We start from the raw sequence: 21,412 nt of genomic DNA, 5'->3' as shown, positions 1-21,412 counted from the left end.
TAAGAGTTCCTAGCTGGAGTGTGTATGAAAGATCGTATCACCAACATATAATCATTTTCCTGAATGGAGATGCTTTCTGTTCCCACCTCCACCCACTTTCATGAAGTTATGACAGACACTGATTTGTTTACTGTCATCTTAATCAGACCTTTTATTTTTCTTTAATTTGTACAAATGTCTTCAAGTCTGCATGTGATTAGCTGCTCATTATATGTATGACATTTTAAAGCAGCCTTCAGATCTCCAGCAGAGATTAGTCACTGTGTGGAAGAATAGCAATCTGGACAGAGTGCGGTGGTGGAGGATGTAAACATCTTAATAAACACTTGAGGCATTCTCCAAAGAAAGCATTTTGCATTTATATAGTACCTCTCACAACACCTCAAAGTGCTTTATAGCAATATAATGCAGTCTGTGTTGTCATATTGAGCACTTGGCAGCTAATAAATGCACAGCAAGCTCCCACAGACCACATTGTGATGACCAAATCATCTAATTTAATATTGCTAAAGAGATAAATGTTATCATGGAATCCCTACAATGTGGAAACAGGCCATTTGGCCCAAGAAGTCCACACCCGCCCAAACCCATTATTCTACATTTCCCCTGACTAATACACCTAGCCTACACAGCCCTGAGCACTATGGGCAATTTAGCATAGCCAAGTCACCCTAACCTGCACACCTTTGGACTGTGGGAGGAAACCCACACAGACACAGGGAGAACGTGCAAACCCCACACAGACAGTCACCCGAGGCTGGAATTGAACCCAGGTCCCTGGCACTGGGAGGCAGCAGTGCTAGCCACTGAACCACTGTGCCACCCTTTATTGGCCAGCTCACCTCTCAAATTAATAACTTGAATCTTGTTGAAAACAGAGGCACATTGCTGAAGGTTTCTCATTCATCAGGATAAATGCAAGAATGCCAAATGTCAAACATTCCCAACAACTTATACTACAGGAGAGAAGTGTTGACAGGTTAGCTCTGACTTATTGCCATGGAGAAAGCAATTGGTTCTCTAATTCAAAAAATGCTGAAGGCTTGAACACATTCCTTTGCTTTGAGAGAATAAGACCCTGTATACAGATACATGTCACTTCTAGAAAGTGTACATGAACAATGTTATGAGCTTGACTGATTATGTTGGTTATTAGCATAGTTATTCATACCTTCAGGATTATTCAGTAGTTTTTGGAGGTAACACTAGCTACAAAAGACACATGTGTCAAGGTATTAGCGCTATTCACAAACCACACAACCCCATCTGTAACAGTGCTCAGGGCACTGCAGGAGAGGCCTTATGGCTCAGTCAGTAGCAGCCCTGCCTCTGAAAACCAAACACTTTGGCTTCAAGCCTGACTCCAGCATTTATTGTCGGAAGCATCCATTGGGCACTCCAGCCTAGTTCTTCATGGCCTCTGCGGTTCTTCAAGATGAATGTGTGGAAGCAGGCTATTCAGCCCAACTGTCCTATGCTAGCATTCATGTTCAACAAAGCTTCCTCCCAAACTCCTGCATTTCAAATTACCAGCATGTCATTTAATTTCTCTCTTCCTCATTGGCTACCTAGTTGTCTGTTAAAGGTATTCACTTCTGACCTCAACCACTCCCCGTGTTCACAAATTCCACATCGTAACTACACCCTTCATGGGTTTCTTCTGCATTTCGTACAGGAATTAGCGGTGACCAAGTTATTTTCATGAGAGTTGAAAATGTGTTGCTGGAAAAGCACAGCAGGTCAGGCAGCATCCAAGGAACAGGAGAATCGACGTTTCGGGCATAAGCCCTTCTTCAGGAATGAGGAAAGCCCTCATTCCTGAAGAAGGGCTTATGCCCGAAACGTCGATTTTCCTGTTCCTTGGATGCTGCCTGACCTGCTGTGCTTTTCCAGAAATACATTTTCAGCTCTGATCTCCAGCATCTGCAATCCTCACTTTCTCCTCGATTATTTTCATGAGACCCAATTTCAGGCCAGTTTTAGCCGCATTGTATAGTCATACAGCTTGACAGAAATTCACAGGGGGTCCATCGTCCTTGACTTTTGAATAAAAGAACACTAAATCTGCTGTATTGAAAATCTTGTGGAATTAATTCTAACTTACTTAATTGCAGCTTAAACATGTCCCAATGGTACAGTCTCCAGGACTCAACATTTAGCTCAACAACTCACAACATGAATCCTGTCCAACATTTGATTCCATCCCTTCCCCCATTTCACCCCAATGTCCTATTTGTATGGAATTGCTTCCAGCAAAGTGAAGCTATTTTTGATTATTCACATCTACCATTAACACCTTTTATGAATCTATATCTTTCCTCTGCTACCATTTACACTCCCTTTGCCTTTTGCTCTGGATACCTTCACCATCTACTGAACTTGCTTCACCTCATCCTCCGTTGCCAATACAAATTAACCATCATTTCCAGCCCATTTCATTTCTGAAGAACAGTTATACTGGACTCGAAATGTTAATTTAGTTTCTCTCTCCAAAGATGCTCCAAGACTTGTTGAGTTTCTCCAGCACTTTCAGTTATCATCACTATGGTAGATAGTGCATTGACTGCCCAATTTCCCCATGTATTTGACACAATTGTCCAAAGTTAACATCATCATCACGACCTCTGGGTGCAGAGGTTAGAGTGTAAGAACTGAGCAAATCTGTCACTTGGGGATAAACAATGGGTTGTAATTACCTCCTGACTATTTCACTCTAACAACTCTGTACTCCTCCAGTTCTGGCCTCTTGTATATCTCTGATCTCCACTGCTCCACCACTGGTTACTGTCCCTGCAGGGGAGTTGCTGGCATTATAGGAATGTCACTGGACTAATAATCAAGAGATCCAAAGCTCTCAAATCCCACCACTACAGTTTCATAAACTTTGAATTCAAGTCATGAATCTACAGTATAAAGTAGCCTTAGTAGTGATGATCATGAAACTCAAATTAATCATCTTAAAAACCCATTGGGTTCTCTAATCTTCCTTGAACGAAGGAAATCTGCCGTCCTTACCTGGTGTGTCCTATGTATGACTGAAGACCCACAGTAATGTGGTTAACCCTTTGAAACAGTTCACTAACCCGTCAGGAAAATAAGAAAGGGCATCAGATGCTGGTTATGCCCATATCTCAGGAAACAACAATGAAAAACTTCTCACTGTCTCTCCTTGAGCAAGAATTTGGTCAGGCACTCCAATATCGTCATGTGTCGCTCTGTGTCAAATTCATTCAGACTTATGCACCAGTGGAATGTTTACAATTTATAATGTTGTAGGTGCTATATGAATGCAAGATGTTGTGCATCTCAAGCAGTTGTGACTGACTTGGTGTATTAGCTCACCTGTGCTGCGTTGATTAGACTGGACCTTTCCCCAATACTGGTCTCGATGTACGTTTTCTCCTCATTCGTTATTGTCGGGTGCTTTGCAGGACTCTCATAGGCAAACAGCAGCCAGAATATGTACCATATCATTCCAAACATTCCTGCAACATTACAAACAAGGTGTTACTGTATCAGTCAGCAGTGGGAGTGGGCCGTAATCCAGAGACCATGCCCAGTACTCTGAGCATGTAGGCTCATGTCACACCACAGCAACTAAGACAATTAAACTCAGCTAGTCAGATCTGGAATCATAACGTCAATCTCAGTAATGATGACCATAAGATTATCAGCAAATGTCGTGAAAATCCATCTGGTTCACCTGTGTTCTCTAGGGAAGGAAAAACCAAAAGACATAGGAGCAGAGTAGGCCATTCAGCCCATCAAGTCTGCTCCACTGTTCAATAAGATCATGATTGATCATCTTCAGCTTCACTTTCCCGCCTTTCTCCCATAACCTTTGATTCTCTTACAGATTAAAACCTGGAATATACGTAATGGCCCAGCCTCTACAGTCCTCTGCTGTAAAGAATTCTACAGATTTATTACTCTCTGAGAGAAGATATTCCTCCTCCTCCCTGTTTTCAATTGGTGACCCCTTATCCTGAGATGAAGGCCTCTCTCTCCACAAGCAGAAATAACCTTTCCACATCTCCCCTGTGGAGTCCTTTCAGAATCTAGCATGTTTCAATAAGGTTTGCTCTCATTCTTTTAAACTCCAATGAGTAAAGACCCAACCTACTCAACCTCTCCTCATCAGACAGTCCCTCCATCCCCAGGATCAGCCGAGCGAACTTTCTCTGGACGGTCTCCAGGCCGGTCTATCTTTCCTTAGATAGGGATCCAAAACTGTTCATAGTACCTCATCTGTGGTCTGACTAGTGCCTTGTATAGTTTTAGCAAAACTCCCCTATTTTCATACTCCATTCCCTCTGAAATGAAGGCCAACATTCCATTTGCCTTCCCTATTATCCACTGAAATTGGATGTTTGCTTTTTGTATTTGATGTCTAAGGCCTCCTAAATGTTTTTGTGCTTTGTAACTTTCTGTGGTTTTGCTCCATGTAAATAATATTCAGTCCCTCTGTTCTTCTTGCTGTTTCTATCATGCATGCAGCTTCAGACCCATAGCAATATGGTGGATTCATACCACCCTCTGAAATGGCCAAGCAAGCCACTCAGTTCAAGGACAATTAAGGATGGCAGTAAATCTCTTGCCTCGATTGACCTTAGCTCCCAAGGCCAGTTCAAACTGGTCACAGATGGTCATGTGTTTGCGCATTGACAGCAGGTCTGAGCAGAAAACACTGATGTTATCCATATACAGGGAGGCCCTAATCTGTAGGCCTCTGCTGCCTGGAATAGTCACCCCTCGCTTCCTGATGGAGTAAATGCTGGCCCAGCCAGTGATACCCACATCCGAGGAAAGAATAAAGAAATAAAAACATCCTTAAGGATATCTAACTGTTTCACAGCGGTTTTCTATTCTCTGAGAGAAGGTGGTGTGCCCAAAATCCAACCCATCTTTGTTCTTACACAATTTGAAAGTCTGCGTCCTGATTGGCCCTATAGATAGAATCGAGTTCATCTTCTTATTGTTTTAATGGCCAATCATTTACCTTTAAGGCTGCATGCCTTTGAAGTGTAGTGGCCCAAATTGTGGCCCCGCTTTGGGTGTCTATGGTGTTTTAAACTGGGAAATAGCCCAGTGTCTCTCTTCTGCACCCTTTCCAAGCCGCATCACGTGGGGACACCAAACTTGGTGTGCTTATTAAATTGGGACCTCCTCAACATATCGTCCAAGTGTAGAGGTCATGGACCATTAGCACAGAGGCTGTACGATCAACCGTAATGTAGGACCGAGACTGTGTCGGATGGATCAGCTCACCTGGGCTGCATTTATTAGACTGAGCCTTTCCCCAGTACTCACCTCGCTAAATGTTCTGTGTATGGTTAGGTTTTGAATTCAGCTCTGAGTTACTGCAAGGTGACAGACTGTTGTAGAATTTCAACAATCTGACACATGTTCTTGTGAGAAGGAAACCTGCCATTCTACCCCATGTGGAGTTACGTGGCTCCAGGCCTGTGTTGGGTTTTCATGGTGTGGCCTTGGGAGATGCTGTTATAGGAGCTTTGGTAAGTCACTGTAGTGAATTCTTCATCCGATCTCAGCAGCTCACAGAATGGGTCCCACTGCCTTAGTGAAGGCGGTGTTTGGTAGGCTTTCCTTTATTGGTCAGAGTATTGAGTACAGGAGTTGGGAGGTCATGTTGCACCTGTACAGGACATTGGTTAGGCCACTGTTGGAATATTGGGTGCAATTCTGGTCTCCTTCCTATCGGAAAGATGTTGATACAACTTGAAAGGGTTCAGAAAAGATTTACAAGGATGTTGCCAGGTTTGGAGGATTTGAGCTATAGGGAGATGCTGAACAGGCTGGGGCTGTTTTCCCTGGAGCGTCAGAGGCTGAGGGTTGACCTTATAGAGATTTATAACATCATGGGGGGCATGGATAGGGTAAATAGGCAAAGTATTTTCCCTGGGATGCAGATGTCCAGAACTAGAGGGCATAGGTTTAGGGTGAGAGGGGAAAGATATAAAAGAGACCCAAGGGGCAACCTTTTCACACAGAAGTTGGTACGTGTATGGAATGAGCTGCCAGAGGAAGTGGTGGAGGCTGGTACAATTGCAACATTTAAAAAGCATTTGGATGGGTATATGAATAGGAAGGGGTTGGAGGGATATGGGACTAGATTGGGTTGGGATATCTGGTCGGCATGGACGGGTTAGACCAAAGGGTCTGTTTCCATGCTGTACATCTCTGTGACTCTATGACTGCATTACACCACCTCTATTGTGATGAAGCTCAATACAAGAGTGCAAGGCTTGTAAAAGTACCAGGGATAGCTTCCTCACTGCCTATGTATACCCCTCCCGCTGCCCACTGAGGGCAAACCCTCAGCAGCTGGAACCCGGAATAACATGGAAACATTTTGGTTTAGCTGAAACTTACCATAGACATAAAAGACTGAAGGCCAGCCTTTGTACTGGACCAACAACCCTGCCAGTGGCATTGCCACAACAGCCCCAGCGTAGGAACCTGAGGAGAACATACAATGAGAGTCAGTAACACACAACCCAGAGAGACCGCTTGTTCAATACTGAGACTGATGGCCAGGTGAGAAACCACTCCCACTGAAGTGAGGGCCAGGAACGTCTAAGAGGACATGGATTTAAGATGATTATCAAAGAATCAGAGAAGAAGCCTTTGATATAAACGCAGTGAGTTGTTCAGATGCGGCAAATTATTCCTGAGAGGACTTTCATTGGAGGTGAATCTGTGCTGTACACACCCTACAGTCAATATCTCCTCCTGCTCAGTATTGAGCCCAGGTACTGAAGTGGATTCTGACCAGGTCTCAATATTAAATAACAGGTACAGGGGATATTTGTATGTATGCAAATGCAGTGTTAGCATTCATTTCAAGAGGGCTAGAGTACAACAGCAGAGATGTACTGCTGAGGCTGTGTAAGGCTCTGGTCAGACCGCATTTGGAATATTGTAAGCAGTTTTGGGCCCTGTATCTAAGGAAGGATGTGCTGGTCTTGGGAGGGGATCCAGAGGAGTTTTATAAGAGTGATCTTGGGGATGAAGGGCTTATCATATGAGGAGCAGTTGTGTACTCTGGGTCTGTACTCAATGGAGTTTAGACAATGAGGGGAGATTGAAACTCACAGAATACCCAGCGGCCTGCATAGAGTGGATGTGGAGAAGATGCTTCCATGTGTTGGAGAGACTAGGACCCAAGGACACAGCCTCAGAGTGAAGGGACAATCCCTTAGGACAATTACAGGTCAACCATGCGACTGTTGAGTCTGGAGTCACATATGAGCTGAGGGGGTAATTGAGAGAAGTTACTAGCAGTTGGTCACTCCTGAGGCTCAGGATAAGGATAGATGGGTTACAGTCAGGGGGAGGAAAGGGGACAGACAGACAGTGCAGAGATCCCCTGTGGGCATTCCCCTTAGTAATAAGTATATTGTTTTGGATACTGCTGGGGGGGATGACCTACCAGAGGAAAGCCATAGTGGTCAGTTCTCTGGCACTGAGCCTGACACTGTGGCCCAGAAGGGAAGGGGGCAGAATAGAAAAGCGCTAGTGGTAGGAGACTTGATTGTTAGGAGAATTGACAGGAGATTTTGGGGTCAGCATTGGGATTCCCCGGAAGGTATGTTGCCTCCCTGGTGCCAGGGTCCGGGACGTCTCCGATCGGGTGCATAAGATTCTGAAAGGGGAGGGCGAACAGCCAGAAATCGTGTTACATATTGGCACTAATGATATAGCCAGGAAAAGGATCGAGGATATAAAAAGTGATTTCAGGGAGTTAGGGTGGAAGCTGCAAAGCAGCACAAACAGAGTAACGTTCTCGGGTTTACTACCGGTGCCATGAGATAGCGAGGCGAGGAACAGGGAGCGGGCGCAGCTTAACACGTGGCTGCGCAGCTGGTGTAGAAGGGAGGGCTTCAGATATGTAGATAATTGGGATGCCTTCTGGGGAAGGTGGGACCTGTACAAGAAGGACAGGTTGCATCTGAACTGGAAGGGGACCAATGTCCTGGGTGGAAGGTTTGCTCGAGTAGTTCAAGAGGGTTTAAACTAGTATGGCAGGGGGGTGGGAACCTGAGCTGTATACCAGAGGTGAGAGTTGATGCAGATGAGGCAATAGCAAGAGGTAGCGCAGCCAGTGGGAAGGAATTTCCTGGGAAAGAACCAAGGGATCGGTTAAAGTGTGTTTGCTTTAATGCAAGGAGTATCAGGAATAAAAGTGATGAGCTTAGAGCATGGATCAGTACCTGGTGCTATGATGTTGTGGCCATAACAGAGACGTGGGTTTCTCAGGGGCATGAATAGTTGCTGGATGTTCCCGAGTTTAGAACATTTAAAAAGAATAGGGAGGGGGGAAAAAGAGGAGGGGGTGTCGCACTGCTAATCAGAGAGGGTATCACAGCTACAGAAGTTATCATTGTCGAGGAGGGTCTGCCGACTGAGTCAGTATGGGTGGGAATTAGGACCAGTAAGGGAGCAGTCACCTCATTAGGAGTTTACTACAGGCTCCCCAAAAGCAGCAGGGAGATTGAAGAAAGCATAGGTCGGCAGATTTTGGAAAAGTGTGGATGTAGTAGGGTTGTTGTAATGGGTGACTTTAACTTTCCCAATATTGATTGGAACCTCCTCCGAGCAGATGGTTTGGAAGGAGCTGTTTTTTGTAAGGTGTGTTCAGGAGGGTACGTTGACAGGCCGACGAGGGGAGAGGCCATTTTGGATTTGGTGCTCGGCAATGAGCCGGGGCAGGTGACAGATCTTGCGGTGGGAGAGCATTTTGGTGATAGTGACCACAACTGCCTCACATTCTACATAGCTATGGAGAAGGAGAGAAGCAGGCACAATGGGAGGATATTGAATTGGGGAAAAGGAAACTATGATACTATCAGACGTGAATTGGGAAGCATGGACTGGGAGCGATTGTTCCATGGAAAGGGCACTATAGACATGTGGAGACTGTTTAAGGAGCAGTTGTTGCGAGTGATGCAAAAATGTGTTCCTCTGAGACAGGCAGGAAGGGGTAAGATAAAGGAACCTTGGATGACGAGAGCGGAGGAGCTTCTCGTCAAAAGAAAGAAGGTAGCTTACGTAAGGTGGAGGAAGCAAGGGTCTTGCTCAGCTCTAGAGGATTACAGGCAGGCGAGGAAGGAGCTCAAAAATGGTCTGAGGAGAGCTAGGAGGGGGCATGAAAATGCTTGGCAGGAAGGATTAGGGAGAATCCAATTTTACATTATGTGAGGAATAAGAAAATGATCAAAGAAAGAGTAGGGCCGATCAGGGATAGCATAGGGAACTTGTGTATAGAGTATGAGGAGGTAGGGGAAGTCCTAAATTAGTTTTTTGCTTTTGTCTTTACTAAAGAAAAGGACCTTGTAGTGAATGAAACCATTGAGGAGCAGGTAAGCATGCTGGAATGGATAGAGATTGAGGAAGCTGATGTGCTGAAAATTTTGACAAACATTAAGATTGACAAGTCACCAGTGCCAGACCAAATTTGTCCTCAGCTGCTTTGGGAAACTAGAAATGTGATTGCTTCACCTCTTGCAAAGATCTTTGCATCCTCGCTCTCCACTGGAGTCGTACCTGAGGACTGGAGAGAGGCAAATGTAATTCCTCTCTTCAAGAAAGGAAATAGGGAAATCCCCGGCAATTACAGACCAGTAAGTCTCACGTCTGTCGTCTGCAAGGTGTTAGAAAGGATTCGGAGGGATAGGATTTATGGCCATCTGGAAGAGCATGGCTTGATTAAATGCAGTCAACACAGCTTTGTGAGGGGCAGGTCATGCCTCACAAATCTCATTGAGTTCTTTGAGGATGTTACTAGACAAGTTGATGAGGGTCGAGCAGTGGATGTGGTGTATATGGACTTCGGCAAGGCATTTGATAAGTTCCCCATGGTAGGCTTGTTCAGAAGGTCAGGTGGAATGGGATAAAGGGAAATGTAGCTGTCTGGATGCAGAATTGGCTGGTCGACAGGAGACAGCAAGTGGAAGTGGAAGGAAAGTATTCTGCCTGAAAGTCAGTGGTGAGTGGTGTTACACAGGGCTCTGTTCTTGGGCCTCTACTCTTTGTAATTTTTATTAATGACTTGGATGAGGAGATTGAAGGATGGGTCAGCAAGTTTGCAGACAACACAAAGGTTGGAGGTGTCATTGACAGTATAGAGGACTGTTGTAGGCTGCAGCATGACATTGACAGGATGCAGAGATGGGCTGAGAGGTGGCAGATGGAATTTAACCTGGAAAAATGCGAAGTGATACATTTTGGAAAGTCGAGCTTGAAAGTTGAGTACAGGATTAAAGACAGGATTCTTGGTAGTGTGGAGGAACAGAGGGATCTTGGTGTGCAGGTACGTAGAGCTCTTAAAATGGCCACCCAAGTGGACAGGGTTGTTAAGAAAGCATATGGTGTTTTGGCTTTCATTAACAGGGGGATTGAGTTTAAGAGCTGTGAGATCTTGTTGCAGCTCTATAAAACTTTGGTTAGACTGCATTTGGAATACTGTGTCCAGTTCTGGTCGCCCTATTATAGGAAAGATGTGGATGCTTTGGAGAGGATTCAGAGGAGGTTTACCAGGATGCTGCCTGGACTGGAGGGCTTATCTAATGAAGAGAGGTTGACTAAGATCGGACTTTTTTCATTGGAAAAAAGGAAGAAAGGGGACCTAATTGAGGTCTACAAGATAATGAGAGGCATAGATAGAGTTGATAGCTAGAGACTTTTTCCCAGGGCAGAAATTGTTAACACGAGGGGTCATAGTTTCAAGCTGTTTGGCGGAAAGTATAGAGGGGATGTCAGAGGCGGGTTCTTTACGCAGAGAGTTGTGAGAGCATGGAATGCGTTGCCAGCAGTAGTTGCGCAAGCAAGGTCATTGGGGATATTTAAGAGACTGCTGGACATGCATATGGTCACAGGAATTTGAGGGTTCGTGCATTCGGTTTACCTTACATGAGGAGAAAGTGAGGACTGCAGATGCTGGAGATCAGAGCTGAAAATGTGTTGCTGGAGAAGCGCAGCAGGTCAGGCAGCATCCAGGGAACAGGAGAATCGATGTTTTGGGCATAAGCCCTTCTTCAGGAATGAGGAAAGTTTGCCCAGCAGGCTAAGATAAAAGGTAGAGAGGAGGGACTTGGGGGAGGGGTGTCGGAAATGTGATAGGTGGAAAGAGGTCAAGGTGAGGGTGATAGGTCAGACTGGGGTGGGGGCGGAGAGGTCAGGAAGAAGATTGCAGGTAGGAAGGCGCCGCCTCCTGTTCCCTGGATGCTGACTGACCTGCTGCGCTTCTCCAGCAACACATTTTCTACCTTACATAAGGATCAATGGTCGGCACAACATCGTGCGCTGAAGGGCCTGTTCTGTGCTGTACTGTTCTATGTTCTATATGAGCTGAGAGTGGGTAAGGTTTCCTTCCCTAAAAGACAGTCATGTTCCCTCTGGGGTTTGAAGCGATCTGATTGCCTCATGGTGACTCTCACTGAAAAAAACTCGCTATTTCCAGGTTTTAAAACTAAATTCAAATTCTCAGATTTCTGGAATGGAATATGACTCACGTTCTCTGTGTTGCTAACCCAGTGACTCACAAATGTCAGTTAGTACAGAGGGCTGGTTTGCAATACCAACAGCGCGGGTTCAATTCCCATCCCCGGCTGAGGTGACCATAAAGGACTCTCCTTCTCAACCTCTCCCCTTGCCTGAGGCACGGTGACTCAGGTTAAACCATCACCAGTCACCTCTCTCTAACAAGGGAGCAGCACTACGGAGGATTTACTAAACTAGTGATAGAACCAATATACTCCTGAACCTATTTCTCACACAATCCTTCCAACAGAGTAACTTCCAAACAGATCCCCTTAATTACTGAAATCACTTATCATTGTTGTGCTCTATTCAGCATAAAATGAACTGACCAGTTAGAATCAGTGACTGTTAGAGGAGGCCGATCAGCCCATTTTTTCTGTCCTCAGCCCTTTGATAGAGCTGTGCAGCTGACCTTACTCCCTCTGTTCATTCCAGTTGCTTTGAAAATCAGTTAAGGCTATAGGTGCCTTCTTCCATGGCTTTACCCCAGCTCCACACACCAGGCCTTGTGATCACATGGTCTGCTATTACACACAACCCATTGTTAGCCACTAATTGTCCACTAACAGCTATTCATTCTCCCAGGCTGATCATTATCCACTCCTTTGTCTGTCCAACAACTGTTCTTCTCTCTCTTAGGGGTCTACCTCCATCTATCATTTACGCCCTACCCACTCCCCCACCCTATCTTCTGCATAAAAAACAACTTTTTCCATCTACCATCAGTTCTGAGGAAGGGTCACTGGAAACATTAACTCTGCTTTCTCTCCAGAGATGCTGCCAGACCTGCTGAGGTTTTCCAGCAATTCCTGTCATTGTTTCTGATTTCCAACATTCACAGTTCTGTCAGGTTTTTAATGGCTTCCTGTTGTGTCTTTCTCAGATGCCCTTTTGAAAGTTCCTACTGAATCTTCGTCGCCATCCTTTCAAGCAGCACTTACCCGATCCAAACAAGTGAAACATGTGCCCCTCTTCATGTCCACTCCCTATCTAAGGCCAAGGACCTGAAGTCTCTGACCCTCTGATACCAACCTTTCTGCTACAGGAACCAGCTTCTCCTCATCTGTTTTATCAAAACCAGTATTGGCAACACCTCCATCTAATCTCCCCTTAACCTTCTCTGATCTTCTTCTGATATGTTCATGGGCTTCCCTGGCTGAGTCAGTGTTTATTGCCCTCTCCCTAATTGCCCCTTGAACTGAGTCACTTACTGGGCTATTTCAGATGGGTAGTTAAGAGTCAATAATATCAAGAGTCACATGGAGGCCAGACCAGGTAAGGATAGAGGATTTCCCTTCCCAAAGGACATTAATGAACCAGGTGGGTTTTTACAAAGGTTGACAATATTTACATTAGACTACAATTTAACTCCAGATTTTAAATAACGTTTAATTCAAAGTTCACCAGCTGCTATGGTGGGATTTGAACCCATCAAGCAGGGGTTACTATCCTGTAATGATACCACTACACCACTGTCTAAGGAAAACAGCACTACCTTCTCCCATCTCTCCAAATATTGAGGTGGCACAGTGGCTCAGTGATTAGCACTGCTGCCTCACAGCGCGAGGGACATGCATGCAATCCCACCCTCGGGCGATGTGTCGGTGTAGAGACTGCACATTCTCCCCGTGTCTGCGTTGGTTTCCTCTGGGTGCTCCGGTTTCCTACCAGAGTTCAAAGATCTACGAGTTAGGTGGATTGGCCATGGGAAATTGCCCATATTGTCCAGGAATATGTAGGCTCGATAAATTAGCCATGAGATATGCAGGGTAGGGGGTGCGATGCTTGTCAGAGGGTCATGTGGCCTGTTTCCACACTGCAGGGATTCTATGATTCCATAACTGAAGCCCCTCATCCCCCAGCACCTCAGCATTGTTGGCAAAAATGTGACTTTTTGTCTCTGATGGTAACAGAGCTAATGCAGCCTGGATACCCATCAGAATTCTTTCAAGTCTTCCCTGGAAAATATTAAATATTTAAATTTGGTAACTTCATAATCTCAAAGCGCCTCCATTGTTCACTAATCTGACCGAGTTGATTAGATTGAAAGGAGCTCCTTGTTTGGGTGTGCGGGCCCTGTATTAAAGACTTCCGTTATGAGGCAACATTAATATGTCGCTATAGCAACAGGAGCTCCTTCCTATCAGATATCTGTTGCTAAATGAACATTTGCCGCGCGTCTCTGCATTGTCTATCGACAGCAGGGCTGGAAATTAATCGTACAGCCACAGCTCACTGTCAGAGATTGCTGCGTCAAAATGGCTGAGCTGATAACATCACCAGCTCGCTGCTTATTTCGCTCAAAGCTCCAAAACCAAACTTCCCTCCCGACAGGTTGCATTTTGGTAAACTCTGAGTACCGTTGTAATTAACTCTCATAATTCCCTCAAACTGTTAGTACCAACAGTTCACTGTTAAGGGACCAGCCGTGACTGAGTAGGGAGCACTCTCACTTGCTGTGGGGACAGGGTAGGATGTTCTTGGAAAGGTCAGTGCAGTTTCAATGGGCCAAATGGCCTCTTTCCACACGTAGGGATTCTATGATTCTAAAGTGAAGCAGAGGCAAGTACTGAGGGAGCACCGTACAGTTGGAGGGTCAGTGCTGAGGGAGCGCCGCACTATCGGAGGGTCAGTGCTGAGGGAGTGCCGCACTGTCGGAGGGTCAGTACTGAGGGAGTGCCGCACTGTCGGAGGGTCAGTGCTGAGGGAGTACCGCACTGTCGGAGGGTCAGTACTGAGGGAGTACCGCACTGTCGGAGGGTCAGTGCTGAGGGAGCACCGCACTGTCGGAGGGTCAGTGCTGAGGGAGTACCGCACTGTCGGAGGGTCAGTGCTGAGGGGGCGCCACTCTGTCGAGGGTCAGTGCTGAGGGGGCGCCACACTGTCGGAGGGTCAGTGCTGAGGGGGTGCCACACTGTCGGAGGGTCAGTGCTGAGGGGGCGCCACACTGTCGGAGGGTCAGTGCTGAGGGGGCGCCACTCTGTCGAGGGTCAGTGCTGAGGGGGCGCCACACTGTCGGAGGGTCAGTGCTGAGGGGGCGCCACACTGTCGGAGGGTCAGTGCTGAGGGGGCGCCACACTGTCGGAGGGTCTGCTCTGACGAAGAGTTGTCTTGACTTAAGATAAGTGGATTGTGCTCTGGGATGGACTTTCTTTTCTCTCAGCTCAGTCACGACTGACTCGACCAAATGATGGTGATGTCTCTGTCACATCATGATCTCATTACTGTCCACCTTCCTCCGACTTCTGTATTTTAATCCCTTTCGAGGGAGCCTGGAGATTGCATCCTACATTCTTTAGCATTGTCGATGAATTCTACGGAATGGCATGTTAATTTAGATAACTGTGAGGTGTTGCATTTTGTTGGATCAAACCAGGGCAGGATTTATATAGTCAATGTTAGGGGAGTGTTATTGAACAAAGAGATCCAGGAGTACAAGTTCATAGCTCCTTGAAAATGGAATCCCAGTTAGATAGGGTGGTGAAGAGGTTTTGGCATGCTGGCTTTCATTGGTCAGAGCACTGAGTACAGGAGTTGGGATGTCTAGTTGGAGCTGTACAAAACATTGGTGAGGCCACATTTGGAGTACTGTGTGCAACTCTGGCAGCCCTACTATAACAGGGATATAAAAGGATCCTATTTGGACTGGAATGTTTGAGTTCTAGGGAGAGGTTGGTTAGGCTAGGACTTTTTTCCCCTGGAGTTTAGGAGACTAAGTGGTGGTGACCTTTTCGAGGTCTATAAAATCACGAGAAGCATTGATAAGGTAGATAACCAACAGTTTTTGCCAACTGTGGGGAGTCTAAAACTAGAGGGCATAGGGTTACGGTGAGAGGGAAGAGATCCGAAAGAGTCCAGAGGGGAGATTTGTTTCTCACAGAGGGTGCTGAGTGTCAGGAATGGGTTGCTAGGGTAGTGGTGGAAACGAGTATAATTTTGTCATTTCAGAAACATTTGGACAGGTAAATGGATGGTACAGTTATGGGGAGGTATTGACCAAACGCAAGCAAATAGGACTAGCTTAAATTGTGAAAACTGGGCAGCAAGTACAGTTTAGGCTGAATGGCCTGTTTCCATGTTGTAAATCTTTATGACTCTGTGACTGATCAGATGTGTTTCGATGAGATGGTAGCAAATCTTTGGAATTCTCTCCCCTGGGGTGTACTATAAACACACAATCATTGAGTAAGTTCCAGGTGAAAATTACAGGGGGATCCCTGACTTACAAACATTCGCAAAAGCAATTCCATACAGAGGGGGTCTTACATATAACCGTAGCCTGTACTTACAAACAGCTATTTTATATTGGCCTACATTGTGATCCAGCTAGCAAACGGTCTCACAAACAAAACCCAGGGACTAGCTGTGATAAACTTCTACAGTGCTGTTGTGTTACCATAGTCATACCAGACCAGAGGGGCTGCTCTCTCATTAGAGAGAAGTGACTGGTGGCGATTTAACCTGAGGGCCACCAGACCTCAGGCGAGGAAAGAGGTTGAGAAGGAGAGTCCTTAATGGTAACCTCAAACTGGTGATGGGAAATGAACCCACGCTGTTGGCATCACCCTACACTGTAAACCAACAATCCAGCCAACTGAGCCAAACCAATCACCTCTAGCGGGTATGGATGGTGCAGAAAATGAGGTCAATTATCAGCTATGATCTAGAAAGGTGGAGAGCAGGCTTGAGGAGCTGAATTGTCTACAACTGCCCTACATTGAAATTAATAAAATCCTTCAAGAGCTTGAGAGAGTAGACGCTGTTTCCCCAGGAGAGAGACTCTCGGTTTAGAGAGGTATCACTTTGAAAGGAAAGGTTAACCATTTTGGGCTGATATGAGTAAAAAGGTCTTCAATCAAAGCTGTGTAACTTTGGAATTCTCTAACTTGAAGAGTGGTGGACATTCAGTCATTGAGCACATTCAAGAAAAAGGCCAATAAATGTCTAGCTATTAAAGATCTTCGAGGAGAAAGTGAGGACTGCAGATGCTGGAGATCAGAGCTGAAAAATGTGTTGCTGGAAAAGCGCAGCAGGTCAGGCAGCATCCAAGGAGCAGGAGAATCGACGTTTCGGGCATAAGAGGGCTTATGCCCAAAACGTCGATTCTCCTGTTCTTTGGATGCTGCCTGACCTGCTGCGCTTTTCCAGCAACACATTTTTAGCTATTAAAGATATCAAGGAGGATAGTGGGGGGGGGGGAAATGGCATTGAGATCAAAGATCAGCCAAGGTCTAGAATGACAGAGCCAGTCTATCCCTTTTGCTGATCTCCACAAAGACTCCAAACCCAAACTAAAGTCTCACAAACTCGTCGTATATTCATCACCGGCAAATAATTCTTCGATTCTCATTAAGAATCAGCATAATACAGTTTAAAACTCATGGAAAACCTTCCGAGGCTGGATTTAACAACCATTTCTCTAACACTGATTACAGCATGCCATATTCAGTACATCGTTGCTAATGAGGAGGCAAGAGCGTGGCTTCTGACACAGAGACAGTAAGAATACTGACACTGACCACAGAATGACGTCGTAGCCAATCGACTCCGTTCAAGTGGTGGGGCCCACATGCTCCAAAGCCCATGACATGCTGGGTAGGTGACTCCCTGTAGAAAAACAATGGACCATTCATATCCATTTTGGAAATGGAGCACAGTAATCATTACACAGTATCACTGAATCGCAGAATTGGAATGGTGCAAAAGGAGGCCATTCGGCCCATTGTGCCTGCGCAGCTGATTAGGTAGGCAGCATTACCTTGAGACAATCTCCTGCTTTATCCCCACAGCACATTATTTTGATCCAAATAGTCATCCAATGTCCCCACTAAATGTCTCAGGTGAACCTACCCCCCACCACATCCCCAGGCAGTGCATTCCAGACGCTCATTTATCACTGAGTGAACTTTTTATTTTCTCACTTCGCCCTTATTTCACTTGCACATCACTTTAAATCCGTGCCCTCTCATTCTTACAGGAGCAGCTTCTCATTATCTGCCCTGTCTAGCCCTGCTCATGATTTTGAAAACCTCTATCAAATCTCCTCTTCTCTCCAAGGGAGAACAGTCCCAAATTCTTTAATCCTTCCATGAATAGGAAAGGTTTGGAGGGATATGGGCCAGGAGCAGGCAGGTGGGACTAGTTTAGTTTGGGAATATGTTCAGCATGGACTGGTTGGACTGAAGGGCCTGTTTCTGTGCTGTACAACTCTTTGACTCTTTCATCTTCACTGAAATTCCTCATCTCTGGAATCATTCCTGCAAATTCCTTCTGTCCAATGTGTTCACATTTTCCTATAATGTGGTGCCCACAGCACATTCAGTACTGCAGCTGAGGACTAACAAGAACTCCCAGTAACAGAGAAAAATTACACACCATCCTGAATTGGACATAATCGTGGAATTCCCTTCCCAAGAGCACAGCGTGTAACTATGTCACGTGTACCAGGAAGGTTCAAGAAGGGATCTCAGTACTCAAGGATAGTTAGGATGGTCAATAAATGCAGGCCTGACCTGCAATGTCCACATCCCAAGAATTAAGATTGAATGTAGTTTGTTGAAGGACTATTGCAACTTGCAAAGATTGTAGTTTTCAATGTGATTAACACTTAAAGCGACAAGGAAAGCTGGTCAAACAGAAGGCATTGAGTCATCCCAGAATGAATCGAAGCCTTGGACGGGATATCAGCTGTGTGGAGGCAACCAATTCCACAGAAGCTCATCACCACCTTCTCAAGGACAGTTAAACGATGGCCGATAAATGATGACCCTTCTGGCTGACACCCACAACCCATGACTGAATCTTATTAAAAAAGCACAGAATATGCTGCATTTTGGAAAGGCTAATCAGGGCAGGACTTATACACTTAACGGTAAGGTCCTGGGGAGTATTGCTGAACAAAGAGACCTTGGAGTGCAGCTTCATAGCTCCTTGAAAGTGGAGCCCCAGGTAGATAGGATAGTGAAGAAGGCATTTGGTATGCTTTCCTTTATTGGTCAGAGTATTGAGTATTGGAGTTGGGAGGTCATGTGGCAGCTGCTCAGGACATTGGTTAGGTAGTTTTTGGAATATTGTGTGCAATTTTGGTCTCACTGCTATAAGAAGGTTGTTGTGAAACTTGAAAGTGTTCAGAAAAGATTTACAAGGATGTTGCCAGGTTGGAGGATTTGAGCTATAGGGAGAGGTTGAACACGCTGGGGCTGTTTTCCCTGGAGTGGCAGAGGCTGAGGGGTAACCTTATAGAGGTTTATAAAATCATGAGGGGCAATGTTAGGGAAAATAGACAAAGTCTTTTCGCTGGTGTGAGGGAATCCAAAATTAGAGGGCATAGGTTAATGGTGAAAGGGAAAAGGTTTAAAAGGGATCTAAGGGGTAACTTTTTCACACAGAGGGTGGTGTGTGTATGGAATGAGCTGCCAGAGGGAGTGGTGGAGGCTGGTACAATTACAGCATTTAAAAGGCATTTGGATGAGTATATGAATGGGAAGGGTTTGGAGGGATATGGGCCAGGTGCTGGCAGGTGGGACTCGATTAGGTTAGGATATCTGGTCGGCATGGAAGGGTTGGACCGAAGGGTCTGTTTCCATGCTGTACATCTCTTCGACTCTATAAAAATACAGCACTATGGGTGACCATTAGGCCCATTGAGTTAGTGCCAGCTCCTTTGGAGAGCATTCCAGTTATTCTGATTCCCTTGCTCTGATCTTACAGCTTTGTAATTTGTGCACAGCAAGATCCCGGATGGGCACCCTTGCTGAAGGGGCATTCATAGAAAGGATGTTGATTTAGAGAACTAGTGCCAAGAACTTGCAACTTGATCTGTTTCTCGTTCTCCCGCTCCAGGATGGGTACACCAGAGTACATGCAAATATTTAACCAATTTAATCAAAGGTTTGCTTTCTATAGATTCCCTGAAGCATGAATTTGCAAACGATCACACCAATCACAGGTGGAAATGGCCCTTTTCCCATTTGAAAGCATTCATCCAGGAACATGCTATAATGTTCCCCACCTTCGCATCCCTGCTCCATTAATTTGCCGCTTAATTGATTCCAGGAATTTCCCTCTTCCACCCTCACAACCTTACCCAACACTTACAGCTCAGTAAAGGACCATTCCACCTTCTATACATGTCTGTGCTCTTTAGCAGAGCAGCCCAGTTAACATACTTCCAGAGTCTCACAGGTTTTTGGCTTCAAATATATCGAAGGAAGAGGAGTTTGCTGATATTAGCCCTAAATGTGCCACTTCCTTGTTGGTTGCACTGATCCATCCAGTCATAGAGTCATAGAGTCCTACAGCATGGAGACAGGCCCTTTGGCCCGAACTGGTCCATGCTAACCCAAAGGTCTGTCCACTCTAACACCATTTCTCTGCACTTGGCCCACATCCTTCTAATCCCTTCCTATCCATCTATTTGTCCAAATGCCTTTTAAATGTTGTTAATGTACCCACTGCAACCACTTCCACTGGCAGCTCATTCCATACGCGTACCACCCTCTGTGTAAAAACATTGCCCCTCAGGTTCCCTTTTCTTCTTTCCCCTCTAACCTTAAACTGATGCTCTGTAATCTTTGATTCCCCAACCCTGGGAAAAAGACTGAATACATCCACCCTATCCAAGCCTCTCATGATCCATAAGGTGCCCCCTCAGTCTCCTACACTCTAAAAAAACAAATCCTAACTTGTCCAAACTCTCCCTATAATTTAGACTATTGAGTTCAGGAAACATCCTCGTAAATTTCTTCTGCACTCTTTCCAGTTTAATCACATCCTTCTTGTAGCGAGGTGACCAAAACTTCAAGTGTGGCCTCCCACCCTGTATAACTGCAACATAACTGCCCCCTCAAGACTCAATGTCCTGACTGATGAAGGCCAGTGTGCCAAAAGCCTTCTTCACTGCCCTGTCTACCTGGGACTCCAGAGAACCATGTACCTGAACCCCAAGGTTCCTCTGTTCCACTGCACTTCTTAAGGCCCCACCATTTACCATGAAGTCATATTATAGAATAATAGAATAATAGAACGCCTACAGTCTGCAAGCAGGCCATTTGGCCCATCAAGTCCACACCACCCCTCCGAAGAGAATCTCAGCCCGACCCACCTATCCGTGTAACCCTGCATTTCCCATGGCTAATCCACCCAGTCTGCACATCGCTGGACTGTGGGAGGAAACTGGAGCATGATAACCTGATCATCATCTAGTCTTATCTTTCGTCTAACTTTAGCACAGTATGCACCTCTACACCTCAATCGGAACCCCAAACTCTGAGAAACCTAAAGAATGGTTCAGTGCATGAGAACAAAATTGGATCCAGTGGGAGAGCGACACTTTCAGGTGAGGAGCTGGAGTGAGAGCAAGATACTGGCACCTTCATTCTCAAACCCCGAGGCTGGGGAATCCATCAGGATCTGACAGAGTGGCAGTGTTAATCCTTGCAGTAGGACTAACTTAATCATTAGGAGTGTGATGGAATACTCCCCACTTACCTCGATCGGTGCAGGCCCAACAACACTCAAGCAACTCAACACCATCCAGGACAAAGCAACCCGCTTGACAGGCACTACATCCACAAATACCACTCCCTCCCCCACCTGCTGCTACTGAGAAGATGCATTGCAGAAATTCAGCAAAGATCCTCAGACAGCACATTCCAAACCCACAACCACTTCCATCTAGAAGGACAAGGGGCAGCAGATACATGGGAACACCACCCCCCTGCAAGTTCCCTTCCAAGCCACTCACTATCCTGACCTTGAAATACATCGCTGTTCCTTCACTGTCACCGGGTCAAAATCCTGGAATTCCCTCCCTAAGGGCATTGTGAATCTACCTACAGCACATGGACTG

At 45.8% G+C, this 21,412-nt stretch overlaps 1 protein-coding gene across 1 annotated transcript in view; it reads right to left on the bottom strand.

Annotated features, from left to right (window-relative positions):
• Positions 1 to 21,412, bottom strand: part of LOC122559331 (vesicular glutamate transporter 3) — an 85,572-nt gene that overhangs the window by 27,813 nt on the left and 36,347 nt on the right. Inside the window, exons 5-7 of the mRNA XM_043708722.2 lie at positions 17,082 to 17,169; positions 6,394 to 6,480; positions 3,343 to 3,485 (exon numbers count right to left, since the gene is read on the bottom strand). Of these exons, the coding sequence (XP_043564657.2) occupies positions 3,343 to 3,485; positions 6,394 to 6,480; positions 17,082 to 17,169 (318 nt within the window). The remainder of the gene's footprint in view (positions 1 to 3,342; positions 3,486 to 6,393; positions 6,481 to 17,081; positions 17,170 to 21,412) is intronic.

Source organism: Chiloscyllium plagiosum, unplaced genomic scaffold (assembly GCF_037043375.1).
Source record: "Chiloscyllium plagiosum isolate Xiang-an unplaced genomic scaffold, Cpla_swu_hap1 HiC_scaffold_19, whole genome shotgun sequence".
Lineage (NCBI taxonomy): Eukaryota > Metazoa > Chordata > Chondrichthyes > Orectolobiformes > Hemiscylliidae > Chiloscyllium > Chiloscyllium plagiosum.
Note: the sequence above shows the minus strand (reverse complement) of the source record. Positions and strands in the feature narration are given on the sequence as shown.